The sequence below is a fragment of the Bombus affinis genome, chromosome 13 (genome assembly GCF_024516045.1).
Source record: "Bombus affinis isolate iyBomAffi1 chromosome 13, iyBomAffi1.2, whole genome shotgun sequence".
NCBI classification, from domain to species: domain Eukaryota; kingdom Metazoa; phylum Arthropoda; class Insecta; order Hymenoptera; family Apidae; genus Bombus; species Bombus affinis.
In genome coordinates, this window is record NC_066356.1 from 3,382,475 (window position 1) to 3,406,030 (window position 23,556).

Below are 23,556 nucleotides of genomic sequence, written 5' to 3' on the forward strand. Positions count from 1 at the left end.
AGAGGGCCCTATTCTTAGTGTGCATTTTTTAGCTGATTTTTTGCTTATATTTACATATATATAGATTGTAAATACTTATGAACTTAGTGGAAGTGGTTAGTGAATTTCATAATTCAGCAAACTTTCCGCATCGCATCAATTTATAAAAGATTCTGAACTTTTATCGTTTTAAAAATAATACATTTATTTAAATAAATGGCTACCCTTGAGGACAAATCTCTCTGGGAGGATGGAGAGGTATAGATCGCACATTTATTTCTTATAGGTTAAGGTGGAATGACAAGCATATCTAAATTATCTTCCAGAATCGTATACTTTTTATATGATATGATTCGTATAGTATTTAACATACAAGATTTGATACAAATTAGATTTATTACATTTATTAAAATATTTGTGAAACAAGAAAATATTGCAAAAAATACAATCTTCTTTTATTTATATTCAAAAATTTCAGCCGATAAATATTAAAAAACTATTATAAATTTATTTCTAAAAGTACTTTCAATTTACACTATCTAAAATCAAGTTAATTATATATGGTGAAAATGAATATTTTTGTAATTGTTCTTATAGGAAGCTTTGGGTGAAGATGTTTGGAGAATGTCTACAGATGAAATTGTATCCCGTACACGTTTATTAGACAATGAGATTAAAATTATGAAAAGCGAAGTAATGCGTATTTCTCATGAACTTCAGGCACAAAATGACAAAATTAAAGAGAATACAGAAAAAATTAAAGTAAATAAAACTTTGCCATATTTAGTATCTAATGTTATAGAGTTGCTAGATGTGGACCCCCAAAATATGGGAGAAGAAGATGGTGCAGTTGTTGATTTAGATGCACAAAGGAAAGGCAAATGTGCAGTTATTAAAACTTCTACTCGTCAAACATATTTTCTACCTGTAATTGGATTGGTTGATGCGGAAGCTTTGAAACCTGGTGATTTAGTTGGTGTCAATAAAGATAGCTATCTTGTCCTTGAAACATTACCTGCTGAATATGATGCAAGAGTAAAGGCTATGGAAGTGGATGAAAGACCTACGGAACAATATTCAGATATTGGTGGCTTGGACAAACAAATTCAAGAATTGATAGAAGCTGTTGTTTTACCTATGACACACAAAGAGAAATTTGAAAATCTTGGTATCCAACCTCCCAAAGGTGTATTATTGTATGGACCACCAGGAACTGGTAAAACTTTATTAGCTAGAGCTTGTGCTGCACAAACAAAATCTACTTTTTTGAAATTAGCTGGACCCCAACTAGTTCAAATGTTTATCGGAGATGGTGCAAAATTAGTAAGAGATGCATTTTCGCTTGCAAAAGAGAAGGCACCAGCAATTATTTTTATAGATGAATTGGATGCAATTGGAACAAAACGTTTTGATTCTGAAAAAGCTGGTGACAGAGAAGTGCAACGTACTATGTTGGAATTATTAAACCAATTAGATGGATTTAGTTCTACTGCAGATATTAAAGTGATAGCAGCTACAAATAGGGTAGATATCTTAGATCCAGCTTTACTGAGATCCGGTCGTTTGGATAGAAAAATAGAATTTCCGCATCCAAATGAAGAAGCTAGGGCTCGTATAATGCAAATTCATTCGCGAAAAATGAATATGTCTCCGGACGTCAATTTTGAAGAATTATCAAGATCTACCGATGATTTTAATGGCGCTCAATGTAAAGCCGTTTGCGTTGAAGCGGTACATACATTATGATATTTAATAGTAATAGTATAATTCAGACATAGATCAATTTTTCTTCATTTTTTATAGGGTATGATAGCACTAAGACGCAATGCAACAGCAGTTACACACGAAGATTTAATGGAAGCTATTAATGAAGTTCAAGCAAAGAAGAAAGCCAATCTCAACTATTATGCCTAATGTGCTTTATTTATTAAGTTACATTCTATAATAAATGACTATAGAGACTGTAAATGAAATTAAATGTCAATAACAAAATAACCTCGTTTATTAAATAAACGACTCAATACGAGCATGTTAAAATTCCTGTGGATGTTTTTATATGTATAGGAAAGCCCAGCTAAATAGGATCACCCAAATAACTTTCATATTTATTGTTCTACGAAAAAACTTCTGAGGACAATGTTATAGTTTGACATTTGAAATACTACAACTTTGTCCTGACAAGTTTTTTTGTACAACAATAAATAAAGTAGATTTAGCTGAGCCACCCTATATACTTAACTTCCGATTTATAAATTTAAAAATGCTTGCTGAAAATGGGAAAACAAAATTACATTTGTCATTTTAATTATCTGCTATTGTAATCCATAAATTTTATGTACGATACTAAAAGTTTAGTTACTGGCAAATTTATATTAAATAAATATATATATGTTTAAATTGTATAAGCTCCTATCTTTATAAATCTAAGTTGAATCCTTTTCAATAATTAATTATAAATGGATAGAACTTCTACAATTTATGAAATTTTCTGCAAACTATATTTATAATATTTTATGTCTTTACAATATCTGTCAAGTACAAAACGATCTTTATTCAAAGTAATCATACATAAGAGAAATAAAAATCTTTCTTGATAATCTTCTTTTTCATCGTCTTCTATGGCTTCTCTTCTTAATTCTGTAATAAAAAAATTAATTTATTAGTCAAATTTAAATTTAATAAATACTTTTATACTAAATTTTTTAATAAATATTTACTTCTTTGGTCCCTTTACAAAACACCAATCAACTGAAATAGGTTGACCCAAGATTTCTGTCCCATTTAAAGCATCTTTTGCTGCTTGAGCTTCTTTAAACGTTTCATATTCTACCAAAGCATATCCTTTCAAGAAGCCTGTTCTTCTATCCAAATTTAAATGTAAATTTTTTATTTGTCCAAATTCTGAAAATTTATCTTGAATGTCATCCTCCTGTGCTTCTTCATGTACTGAATTTATAAATAAAATCCATCCTTCTACAGCTATAATAAATTCTCTATAAATGTCTCAAAATTAAATATTTAATAATTTCACTTTTATTATTTTTTATTATGATAATAGCTTTTTATTAGGAAATTATACAAGTACTCTGTTAAATATAAAGTATTTAAAATGCTTTCTTACATCTTTGTGGACCTGGTTCATCATCGTCTTCCTCAACAATGTTCATTGATTCATAATGACCAACATCATCACGAGTGGACACCAATTCTGCACCATGTCCTCTACCTTTTCTCCTTTTTGCCTTTTCTTTTAAACGTGCAATACCCTCTAATAAATGAAAGCAGAAATATTATCAAAAATTATTATTTATTACTATAAAGACATACTTAAATCATATTAAAAGAAATCACGCAGTAAAGAGGTTATAGCAAATGTCACACGCTTATGTATAACTCATGATAAAATATTAAACTTACGATCGCCTTCATCATCAACTTCAAACTCTTCTGCATTATCAATATCCAACACATCTGCCATAATTAAATTGTTAAATGTTTTCTTACAATAGTAACCTTGATCAAATACCGTATCACCGTATTTACCACCATGTAATGGATACAAATCACGATGATTCACGACTCACATTAGACACAATAGTCGACAATCATTAAGTACATATTATCTAGATTCTAGATGTATGTTTTTACTAGTTTTTATTTCTACCATTTAGAAAACATCGTCCTTAAACAATTTATGTAAGATATAAATATCCCTAATTTTGTTTTTTTATTTTGAAAAAAATTAAACTATTGATAATAAGATAAAACTATTTTATAAACTATATGTAATAATCTTCTAAAAATTGCTTATGATGAAACTCATAAACCCATGAACTATAAAAAATATTATTTTATGATATTTTTCATAAAATCATCGTAATATCAATAACAATCGTATTTCAAATGTTTGCTATACTGGATATATATATGACGAGCATCATGCCAAATTTTAATCCATTAGCGTTCAAATTGACAAATTATGGAATACCAAATTTCCTTAAAAAATCCATTAAAACATGTAACTCAACAAGTAAAATGACGTCGTTACGTGTACTGAAACCGACGTAAAAATACAAAGAAAATAACATAATCATGTATTCATAGTGATTATTTGAATTTATAATATAGTACAGTAATTGTTTACGCATAACATGGCAACTGCACCAATAACAGATAACTCTCCGAAATCCTTATTAAAAGCCGTGGAAGGTAAAAATGATGAAAAATTAGAAAAGAAATTAACTATTCTCGAATCGCATGGATACATTCTTGGTAAAACAATAGGTACCGGTTCGTATGCCACTGTAAAAGTATGTTATGTAAACCATTTATTGATATTAAAAAAGTCAATATTAAATAACTAGTCAATTATTAATAAAAAAAATTGTAATGAAAGATTGCCAAATCTAATCGGCATGATTGCCAAGTAGCAGTAAAAATTGTTTCAAAGTTTCAAGCACCCGGAGATTATTTAAAAAAATTTTTGCCTCGTGAGATAGAAGTTGTTAAAGGTTTAAAACATCCAAATCTAATTCGTTTTCTTCAAGCAATTGAAACAACTCACCGGTTAGTTAACTTTTTTTTTTATTTTATCATTATATCATTTAAAAACATAATTGTGTCTCATATTTTTCATTGATCATATATATAATCTATATAAATACTTAGTTAACTTTTTTTTTATTTTATCATTATATCATTTAAAAACATAATTGTGTCTTATATTTTTCATTGATCATATATATAATCTATATAAATACTTAACATTTAGCGTTTATATAATTATGGAATATGCTCAATGCGGTAGTTTATTGGATATGATAAGGCGTGATACATTTATCGATGAATTTCGTAGCCGTCGATGGTTTCGGCAATTATTAGAAGCTATCGATTATTGTCATGGACGTGGTGTTGTACATAGGTAAAAGTTTAACGAAAAGAAAAAATATTAAATATCGCATATCACATTTAACTACATAATTTTATTTAAGAGACATCAAATGCGAAAATCTTTTAATGGATCAGAACTTCAATATCAAATTATCCGATTTTGGATTCGCACGTGGACAAATGAAATCGAAGAACGGTATAGCTCCGTTAAGTGAAACTTTCTGTGGTAGCTATGCTTATGCTTCACCAGAAATATTAAAGGGTGTTCCATATTTACCTCAATTGTCTGATGTATGGTCCATGGGAGTAGTACTCTATGCAATGGTTTATGGTCGACTACCATTTGATGATACAAATTACAGCCAACTTCTAAAGGTACCCAGGTACATTAAAGAGAAAGTAATAGAATCTAGTTCAACTTAAAATTTTATATGCTTAAGTAAGAATTCTACCATATTATTTCATTTTCTTTCTTTTACGATATAGCAAGTACAAAATAAAGTTATATTTCCTAAAGAACCAAACGTATCTCAAGCTTGTCGTTCACTTATCTCACGAATACTTGTATCGCAACGAATACGGTTGGATATTGATCACATAAGAAATGATGTTTGGCTTGCTACGTCTCTTGTTACTGCCCAGACCTCTACTAGCGACATTTTGACAGTAATATTTCAAATTCTTTGTTTTATATGTTGTGCTAATGGTTAGTAATATATTTTATATAATTTCGAAGGATATTGCTACAGTACCTAGTGTAAAGAAAATAGCAAGTGAAAAGAACAAAGGAACAAAAAGGCATGCGATTGGTATTGGAGCGTCAGTTACCGACGTTCGGTCATCTAATTTCAGCATTTCAGATGAAAGCAGCAATCGATACCGTTGTTTGAAATAAATTTCAAGTCTCTTATCTCCAAACTCCAAAGGACATTTTCTTGATTTTCCGTATTTCGTTTAATATTAAAATTATCACAATATTATGGCACTTTTATTTGTATTTGTTCTTTAGTTCATTCTTCATACTTACAAGGTTTAATATGACCAGTATAGTTAATATCAAATAAGAGTCCAAATATTTATTAGCAAACAGGACCTGCCTAAATGCATAATCTGAGACAAATACAGTACATAGTACTGTACTCATTCAGTCATAACATAGAATGATACTTGGCAATCATAAGCAAAAGTATCGTACTTATCACAAAAATACCAGGAGCAGTTGCTTTGTGGATATTCTTTGTATCGTCTGTAAAATAACGTAACGTTTCAAGTAAATTAACAAAATCAAATTTTGAGACCAAGATGAAAACGTACCGTTGGTATCAGTTACTGGTTCCCAACCTAAGCTACGATCGATAGCCATTTTCCATTGAGAATATAATATATCTCGTTCTAAATAAAACATGATTCATATCTTTAACGAACTAAATGAGCCAAAAATTCGAAAAGATATTGAACATACCATTCTCAGTTATCGAAGGTAGAAAGGTGTCGCTTGGTACAGCGGCGTCTATTTTCACATCCCATTTACGTATACCATCTGCATTTCCTGCAGCAATTGCAACTCCAAGTGCAGTAGTTTCACACATTAAAGGCCTCACTTTCTTGTAAAATTTTTTAATTAATCAGGTATTTCTTTTGCTCGTATATTTTGTTCTTATTTGTTTTAATCCCAAAAGGTAAAGTCTTTATAAAAAATGAATCCACTTACCAACTGGAATTCCACAAATGTCTGCTTGCATTTGCATTAACAAATTATTGGTAGTCATAGCACCATCTACCAACAATTTAGATAAAATTAAACCTGTGTCCTCTTTCATAGCTTCTAAAATGTCTCTTGTCTGAAAACAAATGGCTTGCAAAGCTGCCTTTATAATATGTGTGCTATTAGTGTCTTCAGTAATTCCACATATAACACTGAAATATTAAATACTTTGCAAGAGATATGTGATAACAAAATTAATTAAGATTTTTAATTTGATATTAACGAATAATTATAATGTTTAATTATCATGTTATTCACCTTCTTGCATCTTTCCTCCAATATGGAGCATATAATCCAGCAAATGCAGGCACAAATGTAACGCGATTATCAGTAGGAATTTGTTCAACAAGAGATTCAGACTCTTTCACATCAGACAGTATACCAAGGTTATCTTTCAGCCATTGAATAACAGCACCAGCTATAGCTACTGATCCCTCAAGAGCATATACCGGTGTTGCTTGTGGTCCTAACTGATAGGCGACTGTTGTCAATAATCCATGAGACGAATCTACAATCTTCAAAATAATTTATCAATATACAAGGTATGAAGGAAAATATTTTAAAAAATATTAAAGTTAATCTTACAGCAGTTCCCGTGTTGTATAAGAGAAAACAACCTGTGCCATAAGTGCTTTTTGCGTGTCCTTTTTGTAAACACATTTGACCTACCAACGCTGACTGCTGATCACCTAAACACTGTGTGTGTATAAATATTTACGTATAAATATCTATCTATAATTACTATTTTATTGATAAACACATTAATTATAAGAAATATTAACTCCTGATATTGGTACTCCAGATAAAATATCATCTTGTATATATCCATATATTTCTGACGAACTACGGATTTCAGGTAAAATTTCTGGAGGTATATTAAAAAATGATAACAATGTTGGATCCCATTTTAAAGTTGTAATATTCATTAGCATTGTCCTCGAAGCATTTGTAACATCAGTGGCGTGGACACCAAAACTTGTCCCTCCAGTTAAGTTCTACAAAAAAATAAAATGCTTTTATGTTTCATATTAAAATACGTTTCACAATAAACAATTATTATTGAACCGACCCAAATTAACCAAGAATCAATTGTACCAAACAGACAACGTTTTTGATCTAGAGCCTCACGAACACGAGGCACATTTTCTAGTAACCATTTTAATTTCAAAGCACTGAAATATGGACTAATCGGTAAGCCACAAAGTGGTTTCAAATAATTTTTATTTTGATTACGTATCTTTTTCAATATGTCATCCACGATCGAAGTTGTTCTCATATCCATCCATACTATAAGATAATAAATTTAAATTTTATTCTTCTTAATATGTAATTATTGATTTGTTGATATTGATATATACGATTGAAAACTGTGTATGTAAAAAATCTTGAATCAATGATTACCAATAGCATTGTATAATGGTTCTCCAGTAATAGAGTCCCATACAACTGTAGTTTCTCTTTGGTTTGTTATACCAACTGCAACTATATCACTAGGATCAATGGTAAGTTGCCTCAAATTAAATATAGTCTGATTAAGACATTCCCTGACTGCTTGTAATATTTCTGCAGGATCTTGTTCGACCCATCCTTCTTTTGGACATGATTGTGATATCGAAACCTGATGATATGTTAATACTTCGGCAGTATCCGCAGCAAAAACCTAAAATAATAGTACACACATTAGTAAATCATTGATAGAAATATAAAGAATGTACATCGAATGATGCGTTATTTATATTTTTTGGGAGGATCAATTAATCACCACGCCGTTTCTCAATATATTAGTAAAAGTAGATTCAATAAATATAATGTATATTATGACCCAAACGATATATTACTTTGTTTATTACAAATATTACAAATTATTATTACATTAGAGATACTACACTAGAATAATTTAATTATATGATAATCAAGTTTTTAATACCAAAAATCTAGCACTACTTGTCCCTTCATCGATTGCACCGACGAGGGGTCCATATCTACTTGTCGACTCATTTTTGTTCATCTCATAAAAGACTGCTCGAACGGTTTATTAGTAATCACAGGTTTTTGTTTATTCGCTATCAGCCGGCAATTTAAATGAAGTGTCACAATCATGAATGTGAAATTAGCAAGTGAAAGGTTTCAGATTAATATGACATTATAAAGTTAGGTAACTGAAGGAATCATTCGATAAAAATAAGTGCTTTCAACCACTCGCACGTTGCTGACAGTTTTTCATCGATCGCTTTCTCGTCAAAGAACAACTTTTATGCATTGATGTATGTCGCATTCACAAACTGATTACCGGTTTCCATTCATGGATATGTTTAACATAGAATGGTGCACTACTACTTAAAAACTATCGGTGGTCAAGATATCTCATAAAGTATATCTTATTTTGAACGTCAATCTACAGAGTAAAAAACGAGTTATGAAGAAAATACTGTGATTGGTTCATGGAATGTTTTGATAAAGCGCCAAGAGAACAAAATGATCCTTCTTCATTTACATGCAGAAATATTATACTAAATACATTTCACGAATATAGTTACTAATCTGTATAACTTAATAGAAAGGAGAATAACAAAAATATTTTGTTATATCAATTGAAAATTTTCCAATTAGATCACTTAAATTCAATAAAAAGTAGTATTATACAAAATAAATAGTCAAGCGAATAAGCTTTTCCTTTATAAAGTAATGAAAAATTTTTGCTAAATAAGCGTTTACTTCACAATATATATATTTTTAAATATTGTTAGTGTATTTTTTCAAATTTTATGAATTTTGTAAGATTGGAAATTTTGTAAAATATGGCTGGATTACGCGTAGAAAGGATCCGATAGAGGGCATTCAACGCATACATACGCAATCGCGCACCTCCACCTAACGCGAAGACGACATCAAATTGTCGTTTGCGTTTTAAAAAGTGGCAACTGTTTTGGCGTGTATTTTTCGTAATACTTTCATCGGAACCAACCGCTCTATCTGTCATGAGGACCTAAATGGCGTTGGCATCAACACCCATCTACCGTTTCGCTCGCTGCCAATCGTTCGAACAGAGACACGAAAATTTCAAGTCAGTGCTGGCAACTTTTTACGTTTATTATAAGGCTTCATTTTGACGAGGAACGCAGGCAAATATTTTGTTTACTGTTCCTCGCACGTTATTGTTAGGGTTATTGGATTTTAGCGGTTACTTATCGATGCGAGCGAAGAACAGAATGCTTCGTTCCATGCTATAACGGAAGCAATCTCATTGTATTGTGCTTCGACACATTATTTCTTGTTCCTTCGCTTGCAGAATGAATCGTCAGATACCTTATTGTTCGAGGATACAACGATATCGATGGTTGCATTCTTATTCTCAATATTCGGTATACACCGTGCGTGCTATTACATAAGAAGAGATTATCGAGAAAATTTTATTTTAACGGATATTTTGCCCCTGCTCACATTACTCGATCATGAAAGCTAAAAATTATTCCGTGACATGCAAACTATCGCAACTGCTCTTTTTAAATAGAATAACGGTATAATTTAATGTATTATGTTAAACATTTTTTACTTTTTTATATACTATATTTTAAACACGATGTTGAAAATTACTAATGTATCCAATTAAAAAGGAAGGAATGATTATATATACACTAAGTGACAACATTAGTACTAACATGCAATTTATTGTATCATTTTATTGAGACTTTAAACCAATGTTTTAATATCTGCATTGTTTTTGTAGTTGCCAAAAAGATGACAGCTGATTCAGAAAAAGATAGTACTCATTGTTTGATATGTAACAGTAAAGTTGGTGTATCTACTAGGAATAGTATACGAATCTTTAATGAAAATTCTGTAACATCGTCAGAAAAATCACTTGTAGATGCTATTTGTACTGTCTTAGAAACAGATTTGAACGAAGAGAATGTACATTCTCTTGTCATATGTAAAAAATGCTATAAATTATTTAATGAGGTAAATGAGATATCAATTATTGATTTATAGAAAATTATACAAGGGTAGTTAAGAAAATAACTGGCATTTATAGATTGATGAACTTGAAAGTCGACTGACAGAGGTAAAATTAGAATTATTTAATAACTATAAGAAAACTATTAAAAAGATATCTGATATGCAAAATGAAGAAGAATATAATGATCATGATTACATAGAAAATACAGAAAGTCAGGATACAGACGGAGAAATTAGATATATACAAAAGGTAATGAATAAAGTAAAAACTAGTTATACATATACATATACTATAAATATTATAATATATATATGTACAGGGTATCCGTGCAACTTAAATAAACAATAGCATTAAAATGGTAAAAGATGAAAAAGATTTTATTAAAAGAGATTAAATGGTTTTTAGTTGTGCATCATATGGTATCTGTGCATCTTACATAAGTGACGGCGTTTCAGAGATTTTAGGATGATTTATATTTTTTTTTAAATGGAACTTGCTTTTCTTATACACCATGCGATGTACTTTTTAATTCTCTACAAAAATGTATTAAGGTACTTGGGTCAAAAATGATTGGTTTAAAAGATATTTTAATCTTAATATTGTAAAACTTTTTGTATGAAAGACAGAGAAGAACAACTCACTAGCTTTTGGTTTATGTTTTTCTTGTTTTCCATCAAGTTAAAATATATTCTAAATGAATCATTTCTTGAACCAAATACCTTCTCCTTTGTAGAGAATTAAAAAATGCATTGAATGGTGAAAAAAAAAATATAGTTTTATTTATGAAGGTAGATACAAGCTTAAAATCTTTGAAATACCTTTACTTTCAGAGAAGACACATGCACCATGCGATACATCATTGGAAATCATTAAATTTTTTCTAATGAAATTCTTTTTTATACTTTGTCATTTTAATATTATGGATTGTTCCAGTTATATATATATACATATACATGTAATATTTCAAAATTTATGTAAGGATGAATCAGAAATTCAAGAGATGGAAGGGGAAGAAGAAAGAATAGAGGAAGAAGAAGAGGAACCTTCTTGTGAACCAGAGGAAATTATTCTGAAAGTTGAGGCCATACCAGAAACAAGCAGTACTGAAGAAAGAAAGAGGATAAAACGAGCAAAAATTACACCAAAAATTGAACCTCCCCAAGAGCGAGTAAGAAATGATAAATAATATGTTCATCAGTAGTTTATATTACTGTGAAATGATAATCTGCGATTATTCATTTATTTTCCAGACTGTTACTAGAGATGGCTCTATATATAGCTGTTTGTTATGTACAAATGAAGACGATAAAGCTGTAGGAGATGCAAAGTCTATTATTGCTCATGTGAGGAGTGTGCACGAAACTCGTTTATATATTTGCGATGTATGCGGAGATGACTTTAAAAAGAGAAATCAACTATCTATTCATCTTGATGATCATGTTGCTAAAGAGGAAGGAGATTTTCAGTGTGAAACATGTAATAGAATATTTAGTAATTTGCGGTTGTTTAGGGTTCATAGAAGAATACATTATCCACAATCGAAATGTTGGCCGTGTGAAACTTGTGGTAAACGATACAGGTAGATATAAACTACAATTTCTAACACTAGAAATACCACACCAGTCAAAATGACCGGTTCTACAATTTTATAAATGTATCAACCCTCGTTTAGAGATCATGGTCCCAGATGGATTAATAATATCAAAAATGTACTACATAACATAGAATTTCTTCTGTAAGAAAGTAATAAATCAATAAATATAAAAATATTCTATTATTATGTATTATATTATAAATATTCTATTAATTAATATTATATTTATATATATAATTATATTTATTATAATATTATATTTATATATATAATTATAATTAATATAATTAATTAATATTATAAATATTCTATTATTATATATTTCAAAGACCAGTGATTTTGACTGGTTTTGGTAGAAATAGCTTTGTGTTAACTATCGGTAGTTCTAGTGTTAAATGGTATTCACATAGTGTAAACTAGTGTATATTGCAATTTGTTACTTTTGTAGTTCTAAAAATTTATTGGAGGAACATATTAATACACATACAGGTGTACGTCCATATGTATGTGAAAATTGTGGTAAAGATTTTGCTTCAAAATATACTTATAAAGCACACGTAAAAACACATGAAATACGACCTCGTCCTTACCAGTGTTCACAATGTAACAAAACATTTTTGAGCCAACAAAATCTTAATCAACATGAAAGAACTCATAATGGTGTAAAGGAGTATGTTTGCCACCAGTGCGGTATGATTCATTATTTTTTCATTTTTCAATTTCCTATATATTAAAAATATATTGGTATTCATGGCAATAATTACAGGGAAAGCCTTTGGTTCACCACATAATTTAGAAGTACACAATATAGTACATACTGGTTACAAGCCATACATATGTAGAGTATGTGGTAAAGCATTTGCTCGTAAAGCTGAAATAAGGGACCATGAAAGGACACATACTGGAGAGAAACCATATCAGTGTGAATTTTGTGGAGCTACATTTAGGTATGTCTATTAATTAGCAAATGTAAAAATAATTTATTATATTTTCGTAACGTTTTAGTCAACGATCAAATTTACAATCGCACAAGCGTGCAACGCATTATAATGATAAACGGTACAAATGTGACGATTGTGGAAAAGGATTTAAACGGCGGAGATTATTAGACTATCATATAAAAGCAGCTCATACCGGTGAAAGACCGTACAAATGCGATATATGTACAGCAACATTTGTATATCCCGAACATTTCAAAAAACATATGCGTATACATACTGGAGAGAAACCTTATCTCTGCGAGGTACTTGTACTGAAAATGATTATTATAAATGATTACTAATATCGACGATGTCTTTTTTTTAATTTTGGAATTGTATTGTAACATTTCAGGTTTGTGGTAAAGCATTTAATAGTCGAGATAATAGAAATGCGCATCGGTTTATACACAGTGATAAAAAGCCGTATGAATGTCTAGTATGTGGTATGGGTTTTATGAGAAAACCTTTGTTGTATGCTCATATGCAGACTCAGGTGAGCTGATATGATATTACAACGATGAGATTCTGTAAATTCTGCGACAGTACTAATCTAAATACGAATATTTTTTAGGGACACTTAAATGATACCATTGTGGTGAATCAACCGCGTCTCACTACGGAAGATGATCAAGTTATAACAATTTCTGATGGCAACGTGGAACTTTTAGTAGATGAAGCGGAAAATGACCAGGTAATTAAATAAGTTTGTTTTTCATTTTTCTTTATCCTTTTTTTATTTTTCATATATTTATTATGTTGTAAGATGTAACTAATACCCTTTATATTTTAATTATTTTCTAGTTGGATGAAACTGAACTGTATGTGACAGAGTTAAAAGATCATGTTATCATACAGCAGCAAAATGAGGATCAAATGTATAACGAAGAAGATGTATTAAATATTCCGGCAGAGGAAAATGTTGCGGATGAGGAAGTAAATCATCTCGTAGATGGAGAAGTATGTACCAAATTATATGCTACAACGTAGTATATCGTGCAGATCAAAACAGATGATATTTTTCAGATGAACTTCGCTGAAAATGAAGTAATGGAATGTAAAACTGAAGATTCGGAGCAAGTAGAAGAGGTATACAACTATAATGAAACGGAAGATGGGGAAACAATAGTTGTACCAACTACCTCAGAGTACAAAGAAGCGGAAGAAGAGAAAAATGCTGTACGATTAGTACAAATTCGATTTCCAACATCGGTTGGTGGTGAAGGCCGAAGTTGGTTAAGCTTAGTACAAAACACGTGAATTTTTGTATCATTGTGATGTACTATAGCTTCTTAATAAGGAGTCCGCTTCTTAATAAATCTTTAAGTTTAAGTACGTGTAATTTTGAAGAAACTGATATATTATTTTTCGATTAAACTTGAATTTTGTATTTAGCTGTAATCGAAGCAAAAGGCAAAAAACTTAAACTCATTACACAATATAACATTTAACGTTTTCAATTTACTTTTATGGAAATGAAGGTGGAAGAAATTGTTCAGAGTACATGAAAATGATGTTTAAAAATAGTAATATCAAACTAGATATTCTATATGGTTATTTATAACGCAAATCAGTCAATAGTATCATTTTAATTGTAATTTATTTCTCTTAAGCCGCGTTTTATGTTTATGACTCTTATCTTTTCGTATCTTATAATGGTCACTGTGCATGAGCAATTTACTCAAGTTAAATTAACGAAAATTAGTCGTTAGTTTCATACTAAATTAGTAAATAGTGCCTATTAGTAGATATGTTTGTATATCTTCTAATAACTTTCATCATAATTCACTAAATGTATCGTATTAATTTTCTTGATATCAATACTTTTTTACGCGTTTAACATAAATTGTAGTTCGTAGCAAACATGCTGGCTATACTACCGAAAAGTATTCGAACGAGACGAAATTTAGCTGATATGGGATGAGACAGTAGATTTGAAATATAAGATTTTAGCTTCAGGATATTATAAGTTTGGAAGATGCAGGTCTCTACATGTAATAGATCTTCATTGCTATTAGACACACGGTGCATTCGACAATTAATACATATAACCATATGGGTATGAATGAGGTACGTATATGTATATTACATTCAAAAGCGTTTAATGTCAACACAAACTTCACGTTGATATTTTTTAATGTGTCTTTAATCTTTTTCGCTTATTGATGTTTCGGTCTTTAGGCTTAAGATAAAGATGGCTGAGGATATCTCTGTGCGTGAAACAAAAACCGGTAAGAGAATTATGTAAGTATATATCGCTGTTTTGCTTTGATGATGGCACAATTAAAAAATTGTAAACTTTAAAAGAGGGCGTTTTAAAATTTACAAAGAAATCTTTGTAACCCATTTCAACAACATTATAAGGCTTACTTAATACGAGATATGCCACTATTCGCGAAAGTAGTACAACCTTCCATTTATAGCGTTACAAAACAGGTGAAGATAGGTCAGTGTTGTTGCAAGCTAAGGCCTGGTTGATAACGGTATACGTAATGATTTTGCCATCTGATGTAAAACTGGTAGTTAAAAATATAAATATACGGTTTAACATGATAAAAATAGAAACATAGTGTAGGCTTCCTATTGAATAAAATAAATTTTAAATTTTTTGAGATGTGTCACTATCAAAGCAAAGCAGCGATATGTGAGTACATATCGTATATGAGGAGTGACATAATCGGTTTATGTTTTCGTGATTGGAAGAAAGGCAAGAAGAAAGGGCCTGATTTGTACGTAGAAATGATTCGGTCTATTCGAATAGTTTATCCACGGTTGCATATCATGCTACTGCCGTTAATTTCGTGAAAAATGTCGAACGGAGTATCTTAATAGTACGTTTCGAATGTATAACCTTTCAAGGGCAACATTTTATATTTCAAGCTTAATTACCTCGTCCCAATGATACTCATTGAATTTTGTTCTGCTCAGGGACCATTCGGAAGAATACCCAAGAACCTGCCTTAGCAGTAGAATTAAAGAATTTAAGATTTAAATGCTTCAAAGTACCATACAAAATTTGAACGAAGATTCGCCTTTCTGAATTTTTGAAATCAATATATTGCATCGTTTTTATGTGTAATATCTCGTATGACAAACCGTATAAGAATAATATTTGTTATAGACATGACATCATACTACGTATTTAATTTCTATGTATTATTAGTTATGTAACATTCTTTATAAATATTAATACAAATATGTACAATTAAATAAAATTATAATGTTCTTAGTCATTGTCTTTTTCTTCATTCTTTTGTTAGCAATATATGCGATGATAAACAAATGAAAGTCTACTTGATATTAAACGATTAACATTCAAGATAAGTTATTTAGAGACAATTAGTTAAATGAACTCTGGGATCAATTCTTACCGTAATTATCAATGATAGATGTCAGTAGTAGTGCATGTGTTTTGCAGAAACGCAAAGGGGATGGTTTTGATAAATGACAGGAAATTACGGAGGACTGAGATACTCCATTCAGCGATTAATTGTTACGCTATTGTAGCTTGAGCCATCAAGCAGCATCTCGTGGCTCTCAATAAGTTAAATTGAGTGTGAATAATATTCGAATCCGGCAGTTTCTGTGTTGAGAATTCGCACCCTCAAAGCCTCTTTATCCAGTTCGGTCTTTCAAAACGAACTAACACAATAACATCTAAGAATATTCAATTTTTCACAAAGGAATGAGATCTTAGTAGTCTCTCGTTAAATAATCATTATTTCTGGAATTACACATGGCTAATTACGAATCGATTATACAAAAATGTTATTTGGATTGATTTATATCTTGCTGTCCGAAATTTTAAAGTGCACAAGGATATTACAAGAATTTCCTTCAAAAACGTTTTATAATTTAAGTTTTCTAAAACTTTACTATTAAACAGAGCGGTAACATGAAGTAAAATCCTAAGGTTTTTTTATCTTTCAATAATAGGAAATGTTCCCTTTTCGAATTAAACTAATTTAAGTAAAAGCTTTAATAAGATCGAAACTTTGTGTAAATTTAGAAAAGATCTACAGCAATTTCCCTTTGAAAGAATAATTTACTTGCATAAGATGCTTAGGAATTCTCTGTTCATTCTCCACAAGTGCACGAATACACGACGCTTCTCACATTAATTAATCGACAAGTCTAATTGAATTGCCTTGTCTGAAAACCGTGATTTTAATGTGTCATCAATGTTTCATCAAATGCATAAAAACGCTAATTGTTTATTGATGAAATTAATGTTAATCATTTCATTTTTGTTACATTATAAGTAACTTTAAATTAATGAAAATAAGATGTTTGCAGAATTGTCGAGAAAAGAACACTCTTATGCACGCACAAAATTTCAATAATCTTAATTCACTAATTATCACTAATAATAATCACTAACTATAAAGGAAACTAAAAGGAAAAACTTAAACATAAATTGGTTGATTGCACGGCAAAAAGCTCTCGTAAATATCGCGTCGTTAGTGGCGGAATATCAACATGTCTCTTTTGCATTTCCTCATTGTCGTTTTATCTTTCCGCAAAATATCTGTTTCACTCACGAAGATTTCGTTTGTTTACGTTTGTGGTGTCTCTGTTTTCCTAATCCGAATCTTTTTCTTTAAGCTTTTTCCTTCTTCCCGTGTACACGCACTGCATGCAAATGTATGTATTATCGCGGTATTCTACTCTGATTAGACGTCGTGTCCAAAATGAATCTTTAATGAATCTTATCCAAGACCTCCAACTCCATTCTGTAATGGCAACGTTATAATACATTATTTATAATAGTAGCGGTATCGCATTTTGCGAACTTATTTTAATAAGGAAAGTTGACGAACTTGAATGTCGTGCTCGTCGAATAATTCTAGGAGACATTTTGGTCCTTTCTCGGATGAAAATTTAGCTAAAGATTTAAAAAATCGTTAGATATATGTATGTACATACATATACTATCAACAAGAAGTTTGGAAGCACCAGCGTTTCTCTAAGCTTTCTACATCTCTACGTTACAATATGTGTAAATTACGTGATGATAAACGAAGACCAGGGCCGGCGTGTCCTTTTGCGGGGCGGGTTCAAAAATTTTGCGGGGCCTGAATACACATTCAAATCCTACACTTAAATTTTACTACGAGGAATTATTTATTTACAAATGCTGTTACATATTATATATTTTTTATAAGCAGTTTTTTAAACAAATCCAAGTAATATTTTTTCGCATTCGGCAAGAAATTCAATGAAAGTATAAAATCTGTAATCATGTATGACTTTTGAAAAAAAACTATTGATGTAGTTTAATTTCTCTAAAAAGTAAATTTCGCTGAACCTAACTCGCAGGAACTTTTAAGATATTTGTAAAATATTTTACGAATTAATAATTTGTACGTCAGCAATATTAAAAAATGTATAGCGTGAATAGACAGATGACGACATGTTCGGAGATTTAAAAGTTGAACGTTTGAAAGTTAGAAAATCGCTCATAAGTTCATTTACCGAACAAGTATCTCACAAATTTGATTTATCAATCGAATGCAGATATCAATGTCCAATTGGTATTCTTCTGTTTGGAGGTCATTATATCTTTAATCACGGTGATATGCATTATCTTCGTATTTCCACGATTTCGTTTCGTATCCCGATGTCTCCTTTTGCTCGTTTCTCCCCTTTTCTCCTTCCATTTATTTTTACGCTACGTGTACAGAGTATGCAAATGTACACGTGTATTATTTCAGAGTACCGTCTTTTTCAAGTATCACGTGCAGAATGAACGAAACTCCCGAGAGATTTGTTTTTTACCAACGTCGTGCATGAAAGATACACAAAAGCGTCACGAGAAAACATACGACGAGGTAGAAACGAGCACAGGCCCGACCTATCCATATGTCGAGTCGATCCTAGGATCCTTTGATCCTATTCTGATTTACTTGTAAGTGAAGTGTACTTGTAGGATCGAAAACTTGCCGAAAGAATACAAGTTCGTTGGATGTTGTCGGAATTTTCATCGTCTAGAGCTCAATACGTATCACGCCACACGATGGTTCAAGTTGCTGGCACCCGAGATTTTTGTGACATTTGTTCGAGCTTTTCGCCAGATTTATGAACCATTTTCGCGACTTACTTTTTTTCCCTGCGGATTCGCGTTAGAGATTTCAAGAGAATAAAGGACTCTTTGAGACAAAAATTACAAGAAAACACTGCGTAAAAATCAACTGACGTAACGAATGACAATGTTTCAAGTAAAGGAAAACATATCTTATCAAATATTGGGTTAGCAACTAAGTGATTGCGGATTTTGTCATTAGGTGGCAATGACGATAGTATTGACTAATTATAATATTAATAATAATAAACGCTTATCAATCAAGTATCAATCAATGTTCTAATCAAATAGTTTTAGTAATCTGGAAATATTTTTCATGTTACAGATGATACGAAAGATATTTTAAATAAAAGTTGTATAGAATTTCGAGAGCTATATACATCTTTTATAAATGAATAACATTTCAGGCATACTTAACTTTTATCTAAAACATTTTTGATACCATCGAACATAATTTCGAACATTGTTAGGTACAATTATACAAGGTTTTTAAAAATAACTAATAACAGTAGCTAATGAATCTTGAAAGTTTTGAAGTAACTTATGATAGTTGATACATTTTTGCAATGTTCAGGAGAATAGTAAGGATACATATTTGATTCGAAAATCAAATAGAAAGGCAATTTCGGTAACATGCAATTGATCGACAATTATCGAATCTTAAAATTATTCTCATATACAAAATGGAAAATATGATTTATCACGTTTTTTTCTGCAACTTTCCCACCGTACAGCGATCTATGTAGATAGTTTTTCGAACAAGTAATTATCAATTTCACTTACTTTTCATTCAAATAAGTTACACAAAATTAATTTCATGAGTAATCATCGCGAAAAGAGACTCGTGCATTAGTTACAGTTAACTTGAACCTTACAATTTCGAAGAACATTTCAAGAAGTACATACGGTTTAATTTTGAAAAAAATTGACGTTGAATTTTCGAACTCTTATTTTATTGCATATTGATCTGATATGTATTTTCAATACAAACTTAGAATAATTTTTTACGACCATTTCGTAGATACAGACAAACAGGATGTTTATATTTACAATAACGTTAAACGATACGTGAAAACACACGTGGGTATAATAAAATATGGAAATCGATTTTAGCATTTTCGACATTCGGGGTCATGACGAAATTACAGGATATTTTACAGATCACGCATCTTTCAGATATAAATGTTAATTATATTTCACATCCATTCCTTCATATTGGAATTAGAGATCTATTAAATTTAATATAAGCGTTACTTTTGCGTTAATTCAGTTCGTGTATTAGACATATTCTATTATATGGTTCGTTAGTTACATCAACTATACCATATTTAAAATTTTTTTGCATTTCAATTGAATTTTTACACGAGTTTCTTTCACTTATAACATTCTCAATAATTCTCAATAACGTTGTTGCGATGTATTTTAATCATATATTGAATGATTTTATTTCTTGACCCAGATTCTACATTTCAGATTTAACCGTTTAATTAATTATGTGTTAATTATCGACGATATCTGAACAAAATCGAGTGCTAATTTAAAATACAATTTTTCGTTATGTGCGGTAATACAATTAATAAAATATCTGTCGATAACTATAAAATATTATTCGTACTTGAAACGTTTTTAAACATTTGAATTTGCAAAAGAACGAAGATTATTTATTTATTTACTTATTTGACGGAAAAGCTCATTGTGAAAGAGAAAAGAAGGTTATACACGTATGAAATGCAAAGTAGTATAAAAGGAAAAATAACACAGAGATGCGGGGACAGATAAAAATCAAGGCGAGATATGAGGTTGTAAATATTTACAAATATTTACGTATGTGAGGCAGCTGATAGAAAAGATCAGAATAATTAAATAAGATCAGTATAATTAATCATTCTGTTAATATAGTTGAAATAACCATACAATGTACGATAATAATCGACCCGTAATAATTCAGAATGACGCAAGTGTTTAGGCGGAATGAAGTTACAATTTTTGTATAATATTAGGACAGGTAATTAAATCATTGAGTGTTTTATGAACAAATAAAACGTCTAATACTTTCCTCCTATTCTCAAAAGTTGTAAAGTTGACACTTGATATTAAGTGTTCGTAATTATGACATGTTCGTGGCGAGGGATAGGAAGGATTTATTAAATCTAGCACTAAGGCGAATAAAATTATAGTAGGGAGTTTTATAATAAGGAGGCCAGATTATGAAACCGTATTTCAGAATCGGTCTAACTAAGGAACAATACAATAATCTAAGACCATATCCATGCGCATATCCGGAAAAAATTTAGAGGTTCTTTGAATAAATTCCCAAGACCTAAAGGTACGAGAGATAATATTTTTATAGTATTCGATAAAATTTAAGTCTGTGGAGAAGACAATACCAAGAATCTGGATCGAGTCAGGAGAGCATAAAATTGTATTGTTTTGAGAACAGATATAGATAACTTTCTTTAACGTACAACAAACCTTACAACTTTATATTTAGTTATATTAAAGGATAATTTGTTCAATAAACACCCCGTCCTGTAATCTAGATAAGTTATTCTAAATTAAGGGAGTAGACGTGGGATTGAAGATGGAATGAAAGATTTTTAAATTATCAGTGTATAACAAATATTTACAAAATAGGAAAACCTTGGTTAAAAGGTAAGGGTCCGAGATGAGACCCCCGAGGGACTCAAGATTTAACATTAATGAATTTTGAGTAAGAGTTATCAAATTTAACTATTCACACTCTGTTCCTAATAAATCCAGCAAGCCATGCTGGTAGATTACCGTTGATACCAAATGTTGGAAATTTAGAAATAAGTTTAGAGATAATAATTGCATCGAGCGATTGACAATTTTAATTATTTTATGAAAGGCAATGTAAATTACATCAACCTGCATACCGTCTTCTATGGAATCCGAAATATGATGATAATATTCCACCAAATGAATTGCAGCGAAACATCCGTAAAAGAACTTATGTTACTGATTGATAATAATATTTTTACAGAAGAAAGATAACTTACAAATAGCGAAATCTTCGAAAATTTTAGGCATAACGTTTTGAATGCAAATTGGTCTATAACTTGTAACAGGAGGTAAATCACTGATTTCTGGGATCGGTATTAATTATACAAAGTTTTCAGGATACGAAAGTGATGCCGAAAAACAGAGATTTCCTGGACATGATAAATGCGCAGAATTTAAAAGAGCCTCCGCTTTTTTTTTAATGCCGTTATATCCAGAACTAGAATTGGTATTAAGGGTTTTTATGCTATCATATATTTCTCCAATACCGAGGGAAATATTCGACAGATTGAAAATTTGAGAATAATTAACATTCTAAGAGCAGGTATTCAAAAGATTTCGTGAAACCGTTGGCCATAGTAATTCAAACCAAGCAACTGAAATTATCATCAACCAATATTAGTAATAGTAGTTCTTTATACAGAAAGTTCCCATTTATTGCAAAACAAAGCCTTTGTAGGTTTTGCGCGTTACGGAACCGTGTAGGAAGTAACGGAAAGCTCGGTAGACGTATATCGCACCGCGTTACATACATTTTTTATCGCGGTAGCTAGTGCAAAAGCGTGTTATCATGCCTGTGGGATATTATTAATGGTCTTTCATATTCATAAGGGTCCCGATAATGAATCGCACCGATGAGCTGGTACTCGACCATCAAACTACTCCCTTTTCGAGCAAAAGTAAAATTTGCGGATGCCCCTTTCTTTCTCTTTTCTCTTTTTCTCGCAAAGCTGTTCTCGGCTGGCAATGACGTAATTATATCGACGAAAACATTGAGATCACTGGTTCCTTCTTTGAGATTCGAGAATGAGGATTGGGATTCTCATAGGAAATGTTCATCGTCGCGAGAAGTCAAGAAGTTGTCAAGGACGTACAGACAGGAAATTTATAGGAATTTCTTGCAAATCTCTGCAAAAGTCCACATACCTAGAGCATCGATGACTACTACGACGATGGCGACGTTTAACTCTCAATGTCGTCGGAGCCTGCAGATGTGTGCTTAGTCCTTTGAATCCATCTGTCGTCCGCAGTTTCCCCATTTTTAATTGAATTTTTTCACTCGCCAGGGAAGTAATTTATCCTTTTTATCTCCGAGCGAAATCACGGATTCCAATTGAAAGAAAGTTGAACTAGTGTCTTCTCCAGATGGCCACTCGTTTGCCAGAGGTGCTCCAAAACACGATAAAACGACGAGCCCTTCAAAATTGTCGGAGACGTTCTTTGATCGATACATTTTTCAATAACTACAATTCTTTCTATACGCGATACTTAATGTAGAGAAATTTGAGC

At 31.0% G+C, this 23,556-nt stretch overlaps 5 protein-coding genes and 1 long non-coding RNA gene across 13 annotated transcripts; 4 read left to right on the plus strand and 2 right to left on the minus strand.

The window, feature by feature from the left end:
- LOC126923705 (26S proteasome regulatory subunit 6A-B) lies at positions 1–2,016 on the plus strand. Its single transcript, XM_050737421.1, has 3 exons — positions 1–237; positions 577–1,710; positions 1,783–2,016. Exons 1-3 carry the CDS (start codon positions 196–198, stop codon positions 1,891–1,893), a joined length of 1,287 nt encoding a protein of 428 aa, XP_050593378.1. The 5' UTR covers positions 1–195; the 3' UTR covers positions 1,894–2,016.
- A 438-nt stretch (positions 2,017–2,454) lies between these two features.
- On the minus strand, positions 2,455–3,632 carry LOC126923711 (RNA-binding protein 8A). The gene is made up of 4 exons (XM_050737433.1): positions 3,397–3,632; positions 3,101–3,247; positions 2,697–2,958; positions 2,455–2,616 (listed from the first exon to the last, which is right to left on the minus strand). The coding sequence occupies exons 1-4, from the start codon at positions 3,455–3,457 to the stop codon at positions 2,586–2,588; spliced, it is 501 nt and encodes a 166-aa protein (XP_050593390.1). The 5' UTR covers positions 3,458–3,632; the 3' UTR covers positions 2,455–2,585.
- A 284-nt stretch (positions 3,633–3,916) lies between these two features.
- LOC126923712 (testis-specific serine/threonine-protein kinase 3-like) lies at positions 3,917–5,787 on the plus strand. Its single transcript, XM_050737434.1, has 6 exons — positions 3,917–4,289; positions 4,376–4,545; positions 4,751–4,900; positions 4,971–5,244; positions 5,356–5,535; positions 5,606–5,787. Exons 1-6 carry the CDS (start codon positions 4,131–4,133, stop codon positions 5,762–5,764), a joined length of 1,092 nt encoding a protein of 363 aa, XP_050593391.1. The 5' UTR covers positions 3,917–4,130; the 3' UTR covers positions 5,765–5,787.
- Positions 5,788–5,846: 59 nt separating this feature from the next.
- Positions 5,847–8,991, minus strand: LOC126923701 (glycerol kinase-like). 4 transcript variants are annotated; one of them, XM_050737416.1, is made up of 10 exons: positions 8,562–8,991; positions 8,036–8,294; positions 7,704–7,921; positions 7,417–7,629; positions 7,220–7,330; positions 6,893–7,149; positions 6,581–6,786; positions 6,332–6,469; positions 6,184–6,283; positions 5,847–6,115 (listed from the first exon to the last, which is right to left on the minus strand). In XM_050737416.1, exons 1-9 carry the CDS (start codon positions 8,640–8,642, stop codon positions 6,216–6,218), a joined length of 1,551 nt encoding a protein of 516 aa, XP_050593373.1. In that variant the 5' UTR covers positions 8,643–8,991; the 3' UTR covers positions 5,847–6,115; positions 6,184–6,215. The 4 variants fall into 4 exon arrangements, 2 of the variants coding, with proteins under 2 accessions (XP_050593373.1, XP_050593372.1); XM_050737415.1 differs by having other exon boundaries at positions 6,184–6,261; positions 8,562–8,987; XR_007713268.1 differs by lacking the exon at positions 5,847–6,115 and having other exon boundaries at positions 6,203–6,261; positions 6,332–6,473.
- Positions 7,989–8,461, plus strand: LOC126923714 (uncharacterized). Its single transcript, XR_007713274.1, has 2 exons — positions 7,989–8,136; positions 8,204–8,461. It is a non-coding gene; the product is annotated as an uncharacterized LOC126923714 (long non-coding RNA).
- Positions 8,992–9,458: 467 nt separating the features above from the next.
- Positions 9,459–16,392, plus strand: LOC126923700 (zinc finger protein ZFP2-like). Of its 5 annotated transcripts, none has more exons than XR_007713267.1 (13): positions 9,459–9,698; positions 10,362–10,594; positions 10,668–10,841; positions 11,572–11,760; positions 11,843–12,171; positions 12,635–12,876; positions 12,953–13,133; positions 13,192–13,429; positions 13,519–13,659; positions 13,738–13,857; positions 13,968–14,123; positions 14,190–15,994; positions 16,092–16,392. XR_007713267.1 is itself a non-coding variant. In XM_050737411.1 (12 exons), the coding sequence occupies exons 2-12, from the start codon at positions 10,373–10,375 to the stop codon at positions 14,421–14,423; spliced, it is 2,226 nt and encodes a 741-aa protein (XP_050593368.1). In that variant the 5' UTR covers positions 9,459–9,698; positions 10,362–10,372; the 3' UTR covers positions 14,424–16,392. The 5 variants fall into 5 exon arrangements, 3 of the variants coding, with proteins under 3 accessions (XP_050593368.1, XP_050593370.1, XP_050593369.1); XR_007713266.1 differs by having other exon boundaries at positions 14,190–15,233; positions 15,345–16,392; XM_050737411.1 differs by having other exon boundaries at positions 14,190–16,392.
- The last annotated feature ends 7,164 nt before the right edge of the window (positions 16,393–23,556 follow it).